General features: G+C 37.6%; 1 protein-coding gene across 6 annotated transcripts in view; it reads right to left on the reverse strand.

The window, feature by feature from the left end:
- GRIA3 (glutamate ionotropic receptor AMPA type subunit 3) overlaps positions 1–14,843 on the reverse strand; it is a 299,657-nt gene that overhangs the window by 67,106 nt on the left and 217,708 nt on the right. For all 6 annotated transcript variants that reach the window (XR_011923281.1, XM_072429787.1, XM_072429788.1 and 3 more), the window contains exon 7: positions 11,763–11,930. Coding sequence is in view for 5 of the 6 variants with exons in the window: in XM_072429787.1 (XP_072285888.1) it covers positions 11,763–11,930 (168 nt within the window). In the remaining variant the exon portion in view is untranslated. The remainder of the gene's footprint in view (positions 1–11,762; positions 11,931–14,843) is intronic.

Consider the following 14,843-nt stretch of genomic DNA (forward strand, 5'->3'; position numbering starts at 1 on the left):
ATTATACAGCTCTGTCATTCCAGCAATTTATATATCCAGAAAAATATATACGCAGTTCACTGTTGCAGTTATTTGTAGTGAAAGCGTTTAGTGGCCTATTTCAGTACAAAAAGAAAAATATATACGCACTTCACTGTTGCAGTTATTTGTGGTGAAAGCGTTTAGTGGCCTATTTCAGTACAAAAAGAAAAATATATACGCACTTCATTGTTGCAGTTATTTGTGGTGAAAGCGTTTATTGGCCTATTTCTGTACAAAAATAAAAATATATACACACTTCACTGTTGAAGTTATTTGTGGTGAAAGCGTTTAGTGACGTATTTGAGTACAAACAGAAAAATATTCACGCAGTTCACTGTTGCAGTTATTTGTGGTAAAAGGGTTTAGTGGCCTTTTTCTGTACATAAATAAAAATATATTCGTCGCTTTTAGGTGTGTTTTAATTTGCTTTTAATTTATTTAGTTCAAGTAAAAGTATGTCAGACAGAGAAGTGGAAGGCCATGCACAGAGGAGTGGCAGAGGCCTAAATGTTTAGAAGAGGTTGCAGCAGAGTAAGGGGGCGTGTCAGCAGGAGTCGCTGCGAGAGGCCTGAGCTCCCAGTGTCATCTAGCGGTCGTGTCTTGACCAGCAACCCATCGATTCTTGATTGGTTAACTCGGTCATCCACTTCATCCCAAGTGACATCAGACACCCCCAGCCAACAGTCGGTGGGTTCGTCAGACACAACTCTTAGTTGGCATAGCCCGTGAGCAGGCCCTGTGCCCTCACCTGTAGTCAACCTGCCTCTGTTCTTTGCTGTTCCCTCAGCCACAGAAGTATTGTATGCTGTGGGCTCAGCTCCACTATACAGCCAGGACGAGCTAGTAGAGGACAGTTAGCAGCTACTGCACAGCCAAGATCTGGAGGAGACATCTGCAGCTTCCTCCGCTAGGCGGACAAGTAGTGATGAGGAGAGTGGCGTGGGAGGTGGTGTTGTGAGCAGTTGGGCTCCTGACCCAGAGACTGTTGAGGAGGACATCAGTGACTTGCATACACTACTCGATGATGATAAAGTCGATCGCAACCGAGGCAGAGGCAGTAGCAGTCATTCAGTGCGGAGTGTTGGGGGGAAAATCACTTACTCGGCAGTGTGGCAGTTTTCTGTTAAGCCGCCGGAGGAGGTTAACATGGCTATTTGTAGAATATGTGGGCAGAAGGTAAAGCTTGGCCAGGGTGCCAGTGTTGGCATTAAGGCCCTGCGTCAACATATTTCAACATACGTCAACATTTCCATCTTCTGCTGGTCCAGATGGTCCTGCTCCTCCTCATCCTAATCCTCGTCAATCATTCCGTCAGCAATCGATCACCATAGCGATTGCCAAGAGACAACAGTATGCGTGCACTCATCCAACGGCGCAGAAGCTGAATGTGCTCCTGTCCAAGTTGCTGGTGCTGCAGTCCCTCCCTTTCCAAGTGGTGGACTCTGCACCTTTTAGAGAACGGATGGCTTGTGCTGAGCTGAGGTTTGAGAGTCCCAAGCCTTCATTTGTTTGCGAAAAAGGCAGTACCAGTCCTGAACAAATATGTAGAACAAAAGGTGGGCCAGTCCTTGAGCCTGGTCAGTGTCTGCCAAAGTGCACGGCAGCGCCGACGTGTGGAGCTGTAACTACTGTCAGGGACAATACATGTCCTTTACAGCCCACTGGGTGAATGTGATTCCTGCACAGCCACACCAGAAACTTGGCAAGGTGACACGGCTTCCACCTCCACGTTCTCACGGCGCTGGTCCGGCGACAATGTCCGCCTCTGCCTCCTCATCCTCCATCATGTCCTCAGCCTCCCTGCAGGGACAATCCACAGTGCCCCTCCAGCATACCACATGTGCAGGGCACGGCGGTGTCACGCTGTTCTGCACCTTGTTTGCCTGGGCGAACAGAGTCACACAGGGGAGGAACTGCTCCGTGTGATTCATCAAGAAATTCAATCATGGCTTTCTCCGTGACAACTTAAGATCGGAACCATGATGACCGACAACGGGAAGAACATGGTCTTGGCGTCTGCGTCAAGGAAGGCTGAGCCATACGCCCTGCATGGCACATGTGTTCAATCTGGTTGTCAAGCGGTTCCTGAGGTCTTCCACATTCCACATGCCATATTGGAATTCCACCCTCCATATGTTGGACCGACTATACGAACAGAGAAAGGCAATCAACAAATTCTTGATGATCCTAGCGGATAGGAGTACTCCTGTGTGTAACTTCGATGTCAGCCAGTGGCAGCTCATGCGTGACACCTGCAGTTTGCTCAGGCCCTATGAGGAGGCCACGTTATCTGTCAGTCGCCAGGACTAAAGGATGAACAATGTCATTCCACTGCTTCATGTCCCGGAACAGATGCTGGTAAATCTGGCTGGTAAGGGGACTGGAGACATGGCGCCTAGATCTCACGGCCACATTTGCCTTGTAGGGGCTGAACTGGAGGAGGACATTGGAGCAAAGGCAATGTATAGCAAAATGGGTGGTTTTTCTACTCAGGTGACAGGAGAGGAGGAGCAGGAGCAGCCAGAGGAGCAAGAGGGAGATGAGGCAGAGGACCCAGACACACCGTGGCAGTATGCAGTGAAGATGGAAGCAGGGAGTCCCTCCGAGTCACTTGCAGAAATGGCCCGGTGCATGCTCACTTGCTTGCCCAGTGACAGTCGAATTGTCTTCATTCGGCAGAGGGATGACTTCTGGCTCTCCACCTTGTTGGACCCCAGCTACCAGTCCAAAATGGGGGCCTTTTTTACACCCACTGAGAGGGAGGACAAACTGAACTACTACAGAGACATCCTATGTAGTCAGGTGGCCACTGCCTATCTGCACCATCGTCCATCCTCTCCCAGGTCTGACTGGGGGGGCCCTCTGCACTCACGTTCCACTGCCATGGCTGCTGGGGAGGTCCTGATGCTGCCACCACCTCCAGACTCTGTCATTGTGCCACTCTGTGGCCAGTTATCCCTGTGGTAAATTTTCTGACACCTCCTGCTCTGAACCCAAAAGTTGCAAGGATCAAAAGGCCCCACTTTCACGGTCTGTATTCATACTGAAAATCCTGATGCTGCCGCCACCTCCAGACTCTGTCATTGTGACACTCTGTAGCATCCTGATGCTGTCACCAACTTCACCTTCTGTATTGTGCCACTCTGTGGCTTCCTCATGCTGCTACCACCTCCACTCGGTCATTGTGCCACTCTGTGGCCACCTGATTCTGCTGCCACCTCCAAACTCTGCCATTGTGCCACTCTGTGGCCTCTGCCTGATGTTGCTGCTGCCGCCACTTCAGTCGCCCTCTCCATTCTGTCGGGGGGCTCTACTTGTATAAGCGGTTAATAGAACAGGTTTTGTAGACATCTATGTGGAATCAGTGTGTAAAAGGAGTGCGCTTCTTTTTGACGCTAACATGGACCTGTAAGGCTGAGTTAATACTTGAGTTATTTGGTCAGTTTTGGCCCCGTGACTGCCCAAATAAGTGAAGTGTGCAGTGATTCTAATAGCGACGCCTGTCATCTGCATGTCATACTGACTCACAGTATTATTTCACTATCACAGAAGACTCCCTATGCGTGTTACTGCAAGGCACAGTGTTCTACACCACTATCAAGGCTCTGTGCAGCATGGAAACAGCAGTTTTTTAACATGATTCGCCGCAAATAAATTTGGATCAAAGCAAATCTCTTCAGAAAATTCGGCAAACCGGCCGAACCGAATTTTTAAGAAATTCGCTCATCTATAGTCCTATAGGGAAGGAAGGAAAAAAAAAAGGAAAAGAAGGAAAGAAAAAGATGAAGAGAAAAAGAAATGCAAATGTTTATCTATTACCTATTGCAACGTACTTTTAATGTTTGTTTATGTTACATGTTTTTTTTTGCAAATGCAGTGCTCCTCTGCGTTTGTTGGTTATAAAAGAAAAAGAGAATGGAGTTTACACGGTGATATTCAGGGATATTTTCTTATTAAGGTTATTTATAATTCACAGGCAATGTATGTCTTTTTCCGATGAGATTTTGTCTCTTAACATTTTCACTATATTTTTTTTTTTATATTGGATGGATTAAGGACCACTGGTTAGGCTGGCTATGGTCAATATTTGGGATATTTTTTTCTGCTAGTTGTGTTGCATTTTTCAAATTTGTATGACATCTAGGAGGTAGGATGCTATATTACCATCTGAAAAGGAAAAGTTCCTTTTAAAGTTGATTTCTTGGAATGTAGCAGGCTTGAATAGGTGTCACTACATTTGAAGAAGCAATCTCCAGAATTAGTGTTTCTGCTGGAGACACATTGGGTGGGTCAGGTTCCACTGTTTAAAGTGCCATGGATAGGTGAAGTGATCTACACAGTTTTTAAAACTAAAATGAGAGGTGTGGCTCCCATGTTTAATAAAAATCTTCCTTAAAAAATTATTTCTACAGAATTAGATCCTGCTAGTAGATACTTATTTGTAATAGTGGAGATTGTGAGTACCAGGTATACTTTTGGTTCCATAAATGCTCCCAATAATAATTCTTCAACTTTATTATTGATCTTTGTACTAAGATTTTAACTAGTTCTTATCCAAATTTATTCTTAGCTGGAGACTTTAATACAGTTATTGATCCATCATTGGATAGATCAAGGCAAACCAATATTAGATCAGATCTATCCACTTTTGAATTAAAGCGTTTATTGCTTCAAACCCCCTTGGTAGATGTGTGACATTTTTTTCTATTTAACTTTCCTTGTTATTCCAAAGCTCATTCAACATTTTCTAGAATTGACTTGTTATTGGCAATAGAAGGCTTACTTTCAAAAATTAACAAAGTGTATATTGGGAATTTTACTCTCTCGGATCATGCTACTTTGATCTTTCAATTGCAGTTAGAACAATCTTTTAGAAAAACATGTTTATGGTGTTTTCCAACTTATTTATTTAAATCCTCCTCTTTTAAGGCTTATCTTCAATCCCATGGGGCGGATGGACTCGATGATAATTCACAACATTGGGATACTCCAATTTTGTTTTGGCGTACTATTAAAGCTGTTATGAGAGGATATATTATGTCTTTTGTAGCAAAATGTAATCGTGAATACTATCATCAATATAATACTCTCCAGGACCATGTTGTACAACGATGTAAAGAGTATCTTCAATTTAATAATAGAGAGAGTAAGAAATCTTGGCAGTAAGCGGTAGCTCAATTGAATTTGCATGTTGATACTAGAGTGAAAACTCAAGCTTATTATATCAAACATAAATTTTATAGTTGGGGGAATAAAACTGGTACATTGTTGTCAAGGTTAGCTAACCCTTTGGGTTCTAAGCGCTATATTCTGAGAGTAAAGGATCCATTTTCTAATACTCTTTTTACATTTCATCAAGATGTTTTAAAGGCCTTTGAAAGCTATTATAAAAATGTATATACTGCTCAAGATTCTCAGCCTCAGTTACTGCAAATTTTATTGGAAAAGGCTAACTTATCTAAGTTGTCTTCAGATTAAAGAGAGCAACATAATGCCCCAGTTTCAGAATCAGAAGTCCTTTATACAAATAATACTTTAGCTTCTAATAAAACGCCAAGTCCGGATGGTTTTTCGGCGGAATATTATAAAATTTTTGCTCCGGCAATAACCCCTTTACTTGCAGAAATGTATAATGAAATATTGATCCAACAGGCTCCTTTTCCAGGTTTTAATGAAGCCTATACTACGTTGATTCAAAAACCAGGCAAAGATCCTGATCAACTAGCTTCTTATAGACCAATTTCTTTGTTGAACTGTGACTATAAAATCTTGGCTAAATTAATGGTAAATAGATTACAGATTTTTTTGCCTACCATATTGACAAACCATCAATTGGGTTTTGTTTGTAATAGACACTCGACTATCGGGATTGGAGCTGCTATTGCCGCTACTGTACAGTCTTCTAGGACTCAGAAATCTAAATTTTTGTTACTAAGTTTGGATGCCGAAAAAGCTTTTGATAAAATAGAATGGCCTTTGCTTAATGCTGTATTGTCTAATAGGTCGTTTGGACAGATGTTTTCTTCCTATATTCAATATATATATAATAATCCATCTTCTAAATTGATTATAAATGGAGATATGTTGATGCCTATAACACTTTCTAGAGGTACTAGACAAGGATGTCCTCTTTCTTCAATTTTATTTAATTTGGCATTGGATCCTCTTCTTCGGCTCTTAGAGGATTTATCTGAGTTTGAGGGTATATCAGTGGGATCATGTACTCTTAAAATCACTGCCTTTGCTAATGATCTGTTGTTATTTATTTCTAATCTGCCACAGTATAGCAACTATTTTAAATTTATTCACTCAATATGGGGCTATTTCAGGTTATGCTATTAACCTGGATAAATCCAAGTCGTTGTACCTTTCAAAGTTTGTCAAACCTGTATGGAGTAAAGAATATCATTTTATCTGGTGTAGGGAGAAAATACAATATTTAGGAGTACAAATTACAGAAAACCCTTAAAAATTGTATTCTCAGAATATAGAGTTTATTTTTTGAACTTTCTTTCTTACAATTGCGTAATTGGTCTAAGCTTAAGCTTTCTTAATTGGGAAGGATAAGTTTAATAAAAATGATCTTTTTTCCACGGCTTCTTTATATTCTCCAATCTTTACCCATAGTAATTAAAAAAATGGATCTTAGAGCCTTTAATAAGTTGTTCTCTAAATTTATATGGGGCGGCAAGTGTAAAAGATTAAGTCTATCAGTATTGCAACAATGGATAAGGAATGGAGGAGTAAATTTCCCCGGACATAGAATCATATAATGCTGCTTGTATTTTGAGATATATTGAGGATTGGATACATAATAGTAATGTGTATGCCGATTCCACATCAAATTCATCAACAAGTTGTACCTCATATTAGTTCAAAATACGTACTACATGTACATAAAGAACTATTACCTGAGGAAGTAATATCAAATCCGATAGTGTTTTCTTGCTGTATAATATGACACAGGATTAGGGGTAAACATCTTTTGAATAGTCATTATTCTCTCTTTTTACCATACTGGGGTAATTTAGATCTTCCACATTTAGCCCATCTTTCTTTTTTACAGAAGTGGCCAACTTTTCATGTCATGACTGTTAGGTCACTGATAGATAGAAATGTGCAAAGACCTCTCCAGTTTGAAACAGTGGTAACTGAATATCCTTTTTTGAGAACAGCAGTATACGTCTTTCTGCAATTGCAGTCTTATACTTTAAGAGTATTGACATCTCTTTCGGTAGGGGACTGGAAAAACCCCTTGGATACTTTATTGCTGAAGAAGAAACCTTTTAGAAAAGCGATAACAGAAAATTATAAAATCATTAAAATAAATCTGGATTATTCAATTAGGAAAACTGGTTTGGCTAAATGGTCTGAACACTTTCCTGGTAGAACAACAGATAATGTTTTAACAGCATTGTCCAAGGCATGGTCGGTACTCCCTTCAACAATGTATAGGGAAATGACACTTAAAAGTTATCATGGAGTATATATATTTCTTCGCAAAGAGCCTATTTGATGGGCTATATTCCAACTTCTGGATGTCCCAAATGTTTGCAAGACCAAGCGAGTGTATACCATGCTTTTTAGAATTGTCATAAAATAAAGAGATTTTGTCACGAGGTGGCATATTTTATTACTTCTTATCTGATTAATTATGTTCCTTTAACTCCAGAATGGGCCATTTTAGGCAACTATGATTTGCAGGGTGTAAAAATCACAAGGGGAGGCAGAAATTGATTGGCTTTTCTTTCATTGGTGGCTAAGAAGACTATATTGCACAAATGGCTGGATCAAAACCCACCAACTTTGAGGCTTTTTAAAGAAAACGTGGACTATGTCTTTCGAATGGCCTGGATTGAGGCATCCTTGGATAAGGAATTCAGGGTAGCAAAGTTTTTTGAAATTTGGGAGCCTTATAAAGACACCCAATCTTCTTCAATAAAGAGACAGCTCAAACAATCCTTTGAATATACCGCTTGGTATGCATTGAGAGTGTTAGATAATGATCTTCCTGTGAATTTGGAGGAAGTTTGATAGAAGTTGTGGTTATTACAGACTATGATATATAAACCCAAGATATTAAAGTTATTTTATATAAGTGGTTTCTCTGCCTGTGAAGATGTAAATGTGGAGAAAGAGGGGAGAGGGGGAGGGAGGGAGGAGGGGGAGGGGAAAAAGGGGGGTGGGAAAGGAAGGGGTTAAGATATTAGTCCAAATTTTTTACGACACAGTCTTTTTTTTTTGACACTAGTATTGAATACAATATGCAATATTGGGTTATTATGGAAAAAAGGTTTTATATTTTCACCACACAATAATTGATTGGAATAGAAACGTTTATTTAATAATTATTGTAATTAATGAGATTGGGATATAGTTGGGATATATTATATATTTAAATCTTGGGGTAATATGTCACTGGGTTCTGCAAAACTTTTATGTTTTACTGTTATTTTACACTATCTTATCATTTAAAATCTTACCTCAGTTCCTTCCACTAATGAACATAAATGAAAGTCGCGACATATTAGCACTAGGTATATAAGAAAGAAATGAATATTATGCATATATGTATTTGTATTAAGAAGTTATTTGTTTTTGCCTATCATGGTCTAATGTTTTTTGTGTATATGTTTGTTGCTTTGAAATCTCAATAAAAAATCTATAAAAAAAAATTCAAATGTCAATGTTTTTGAAGTTTAGCAGCAGTTCTATAATTGACATTTTTTTGCTTCTTTCTACTTATAAAATGTTTATTGTGAACTGAGAGTCTGATTTTAAACATACATCTTTCATATTTGGTATGGGCAATCCATTTTGATGCTTAAAACTAACCTTACTGGGAAAAAGGATTGTTGAACCTGACATTCATTGACCATGTAATGTTTTAGTGAATGTCAGATTCACTGCTTTTTAAATAGACCCCCAAACAGTTTTTTCATAGAAAACTGGAAAAATAACATTTACCTTAGCTCCAGCCTCAAATGATTTATTTGCAATTTCCTGGAAGCACTAAAAGAATAAAAATCCCCTTTTTTAAAGCTTTATGTTTTTGGGTAACAGAGGTCCACAGAAGTAGTTGAAAGTTTGCCTAAACTTTGACCTAAGCAAATCTGGAACATTAACTTAGGTTAACAGTTGTGCTTGAACACTGCTTCAATGGTGTTTCTGTGCTATTTACATGACTCAAAGCTAAAGGCCTGAATTATTAAATCTCTCCACGGTTGGGGAGGATACACTTTCAACAGTGAAGCTGGGTGATCCACCAAACCTGGAATAGATCTGGTCCAGGATTCAAAACATTTGCTAGCAAATAGCAATTACCTTTGAAGAAAACTATTTCAGGTTTGCTGGATAACCCAGGTTCACTGATGAAAGTGTATCCTCTCCAGCCTTGGAGAGATTTAATAAATCAGTCGCTATATTTAGGTCCATATGAACTCTTAAGGATCAAGGATTCTGAATGTAAGAGGTTTGTAAAAAAAAACTTCAATAGCATTTTTAGAACATAATTACGTCCCTTCCCTTGACACACATATGACATGTTTTGCCGTGTTTATACAAGCATTTATAAGAGTTTTAATTTTAACCCCGGGGAATGAGCACAGAGGTACATAATACCCCTTACTCATTCCCTGAAAAGGTTAAAACTACCTATTAAAAAATAAGATCTGACTTTAATGTGAAAGTTGTTTTATTTATATTATATGTATGTGATTGGTATTACCTGTACTTATTTTTTTTTGTTAACAAATTATCCCATCATGAAAGGATGATTCCAATGGCTTCACTCTGATATGAGCACTGTGGTGGGACTCCAGACACAGTGGGATCTGAAGGTGCTAGAGGGCAAAAGTGGACAAGTTTCCCCGTTCACCTTTAGTACTGATTGGCTGAGAAAAGGCAAACCCTTTGTGGGGACCCCTGGTCTAGGGTTTATCTCATTGATTGAATATTACTGGGTAAGTCAATTTATAATAACAAGGCAATCAGAATTAGTTAATAAGGGGGATTTTTACTGGTTTTAAGTTAATAAATATATCCACAGATGACAAGTTCTATTCAAATAAAAAAAAACTAAAAACTAATATATTATTAATGAATGATATTCACTGGATTAATTTAATGAATAACACTTATTTTTATTGAGCAGGGATTATTTAAACATTTATGTTAAATTATGAGATACTTAGATAATGAATATAACTAAAGAGGATTCAAATTTGATTATTTATGTTGAAATTAAAATTATAATGGATTAATCAAATATTTTCCCCCCTCTTTCAAATCATGATTGACATCAATTGCATCATGCAGTTACTGCCTTGCGGTTTGTTTGTTTCTTCTGCATCCTAAGCAACAATCCTTAAGAGAAGGAAATGACATCTTGCACTCAATAGAAATATGTAAATTGCATTAGGAATGTTTTGTAACATGAACTATTATTGAAACTCTAGATCTCCTCCTCCTGAGGAGGCGGACATAGATTCCGTGAAGAGGTTTCAGGAAGGAGATCTATAGCGGTGCAAATAATGTTTTTATTTTGTATACCTTGTAAAAGTATTTGAAAATGTGACCAAGAATAAAGTTAATATTTAAAAAAAACGTTTTTAAACAATATCTGAAGTAGTTGCTGATTTTGGCTTGTAAAGTCCCACTATTCGGTTAGTTAACCTAAAGTTGTTTGTAGTCTAAAGTAACAATAAAAAAGATAAAAACCTATATTTGCACAGATCCGTGTGATGTTTTCCACTGTATTTGTAAAAAAAGAAAAAAAAAAAAGAAAGTGCTGATCTCACTGTGCATGTGTGAGATCCCCATCTTTCTTTTTTCAGAAAAGTCCCTTCTGCGCATGATGTGCATACCCCTTTGTGATCACATTCAGTCTTTATTGCCTCGGAAGTAATGACAGAATGGGTGGGGCTTTTCCTTTTTGTTTTTTAATAAAAAGGCATTTCATGAAAAAAGGGTTATCTACCCTTCTATATAAAGTGAAAATTGTGGTGATTGGCTATTTCAAGGCCAGGGTCCCCAAATTGATTTTGCATATTAAGGAACCCAGAGGGCCACCTACATGGTACTGCTAATTGTTTGTGCGCTGTGGTTCCTCAAATATAAATGTGCCCGCTCACCAAACTTTAAGGCTGCATTCAGACTGTGGGTGAGGTGGCGCTGCAGTTACCCTTTCCTCATACCATTGCTCGGGGGAGGCGCTCAGTAGCACTTACTACAGCCTGGAGTCAAATCTGCGGACGCTGCGGTGAGAGGGACTAAGCAGCTGGCGGGGTGCCTCTTACACATAGCGGTGCCTGTTACACATAGCTGGCCACTTGTCACCAAGCTCATCTCACTTATAATATTATATTCATTTTTTTTTTAAATATATTTTGAGTAATACACCAATCTTGTTATTATCTTCTAATAACAAAATTTAAAAAATCTGTCCTTGTTTTTTTAATATATAGTATAGTTCACCCAAGGGGGAGCGCTATCGAATAATTCCTTGAAAAAGTGGGCCCAGACCAAAAAAAGTTTGGGACCTTTTGGTTAAACTCTGAGGAAACAGTTCATGTAGACTAATGTTAAAGAGTAAATACAATAAATTGATTCAAATTTTATTTACAGTAAAAGTGTTTTATATTAAACTATAATAGAAACAGGCACTTACCACAAGTTTTCTAAACAAACATTTTACAAAATACTAGTCTAAACTTTTTAGTAAAAAGATGTCTCATAGTTACCATTTTTAAAGCCCGTTCAATGTCTATCCCTTGACTCCAAGGCACTGCAGGATTTGCCAGGCAATCTCCAGCACTCCCCCTTCTTGACACATCCACTCGTTGCCTTCTTAGGTATCGAAATGCTTCTGCGATTACTAGGACTGCATCATGGGTCAATGCAGATGTATACTAAACATAGCAAAAACAATACATGTCAGATGACCACAAACATTTTTTTTTAGCAAACTCATTGTTTATTTTTATTATTGACTTTTTAAATAAAAAGTTTAGGGTTGTTTTAAAGGTTTTAAAATTCTTTGTATTACAGGGTGATTTTCAAAAAAAAATATAGCAGATCATTGTGTAGTTTGGCCCAATGCATTTAAATCAGCCATTCCCAACCAAGGTTCCACAGAACTCTAATGTTTCTCCAGTGGGTTTCATGAAACATTCATTGATCTTTGGATGACTGACCTCCCATGTGATGGTGCTTGTATAGTTCTGGGTTTATTGCGATTTGTCAAAGCCAACAGAATTACACTAGTGATCTTTTTTAGCTGTCCAGGGGGGTTGCATTTTGAATAAAATGGTAAAGGGAATTCTTTCCACTGACTCCTAATTCATTTTTACCTGGTGATACCTGTGACCCAAGGTTATATTATTTCAAGGGATAAAAAATGTTGTTAGATGTTGATATATGTCAATGTCATATGTAAAACTTCATAAATGAGGTTGCCCTCCACCAGCAATCAACGATCTGCACTTTTTAACCCTGATTTATTAAAGCTCTCACCAAGATTGGAAATAGACTATCAAGCAAGAACCTGAGTAATCCAGCAAATCTGAAATTGATCTGGTCCAGGACTAAAATCATTTGTCAACTAATAGCAAAACCAGTTTTAATGAAATCCATTCCAGTTTGCTGGATCACTCAGGTTCTTTATGATTGTCTAATCTTCTCCAGTCTCGGATAATTTTATTAAAGCATGCTATTTGTCTCTTTGTCTGAAATGTGCCACAGTTAGCATACTTAAACAAGGACCAGCACACAGGTTAGGCAAAACTGCTGATAATTAGGCATAACTGCTGAAAAATATATTGAATCAATACCTTAATCTTTGCTATTATCAAAATGTTTTTGTGAACCAGAAGTGATTAAAAGTAATTGAATTTACCTAAAAATTTACATGTGTACAGTCAACACTCACACAGCTCAACAAAAAAAAAAAATGTTTCACTTCCCAAGGATTTTTCAATATATTTAGTGTATTTCATGTCTGCTGAATCCAGAAATTATATCACTTTCATTGAATTGGCTCTAATTCACACAGCATATTATTATCAATCCTTATTTACACCAATGTTTTGCATTTTATATACTAAATATAGCATTATTTTCATTAAACTTTCATTTGCCTTCTTTTTATTCATACATTTTCCTTTTTTTTTTACAAAAATATGAGTTCTTCAAGAAGTTGTTTAAATGACCCTAATGTATTTTGCTACATTTGTGGTGAATATTCTCAGCAAGAAACATTACAGAATTTGTGAAACAAGCATTTCATGCATATTTTGGTATTAAACTGGGGGACCAAGATAAGTATTAGGCTCCCCATATGGTATGCAAAACTTGTGTAGCGTGTCTACATCAGTGGAAAAATGGAAAACTGAAAAATCATCGGCTTTTCATTGACAGTTCCACTTAAAGTTTTAATTCTGTTTTAATGCATTAAGGCAACTCCTATGCATCAATTCCATTTGGTCAATCAACAAAACCTAAAGAAGAATATGAAAATATCAAAATGGTCCAACAAAATCTTTGCTACCATGAACACCAATGGTCCATATGTGTTGATTTAAAATTGGTGAACTTCCTACTTGAACAGCAAACTGGATACACAAAGTTCCCATGTTTCATCTGTTTGTGGGATAGTAGAGCAAAGCAGGATCACTGGAAAAATGTGACATGGCCTCCAAGGGAAAAAAAAAAGTGCAGCGACGAACATCATTACCAAACCAATGGTTGGCAAAAAAAAAATCATTCTCCCTTCACTACACATAAAGTTGGGATTATTGAACAAGGACAGTTATTGCTTTAAATACATATGTAGATTCTTCCCTGGATTGAGTACTGAAAATTAAAAGCAGGAATCTTTGATAGACCCAAGATTCAGAAACTGATAAATGATTCGAATTTCACGTTTCAAGTTATATGACTGATACTGAAGCTTCTGGCTGGCACTGCTATGTCATGGTTGTCAAGAACTGGTTGTTCAAGTAACAATAACGCACAAAATTATGAAGAACTGGTACAACACTTGCTCGTAAACTTTAAAAATTTGGGTGCTACTATGAGCATAAAGGCACACTATCTCCATAGCCATTTGCAAAATTCTCCAAAAAACCTTGGCAATTTCAGTGAGGAACAAGGGGAGAAGTTCCATCAACATAGAAAGGTGATGGAAGAAAGGTATCCGGGGAGATGGGATAGACACATGATGGCAGACTACTGCTGGAGCCTTCAACATGATTGTGCTGATCATCAGCATAAATGGAAATCATACAAACTGGGATTTTTAATGACTTCTTTGTGATTAGTTCTAAAAATATACAGAATATATTGACGTTAAGTATTTCAAAAATGTAATTTTGTATACATAGGCATATCTAGTTTACTTTTGATTAATTTTCATGCTTCATTAGTTTTCTATGAGGTTATTACTGAAGTCATTTTTTTTTTTTAAACTAGAGCCAATCTAGCAAAACCAATACTATATTTGGAATCTGTGCATCAAACATAACCTAAAATGACCTAAATCTGTTTTGCAAAAAATGTTTGTTGACCAGTGTTATGGACTAAATTATATACTTACAAATTCAAGAACATTATTAAGCACAGTAAAAAAGGAAAAATAGAGGGTAGAATAATTTGTCTTTATCATTTTTTTACAATACTTGTAAGGTTACACAGCTTTTTTAATTAAATCAAACAACCTAGACTTCATAAATCATAATTGAAATATACTTGGACTACAGTTAATATATTATATTTATTTAACACCGTATTACTGAAATTATTAAACTATAACTACGCAATTCAAA

This window comes from Pyxicephalus adspersus, chromosome Z (genome assembly GCF_032062135.1).
Source record: "Pyxicephalus adspersus chromosome Z, UCB_Pads_2.0, whole genome shotgun sequence".
Taxonomy (NCBI): Eukaryota; Metazoa; Chordata; class Amphibia; order Anura; family Pyxicephalidae; genus Pyxicephalus; species Pyxicephalus adspersus.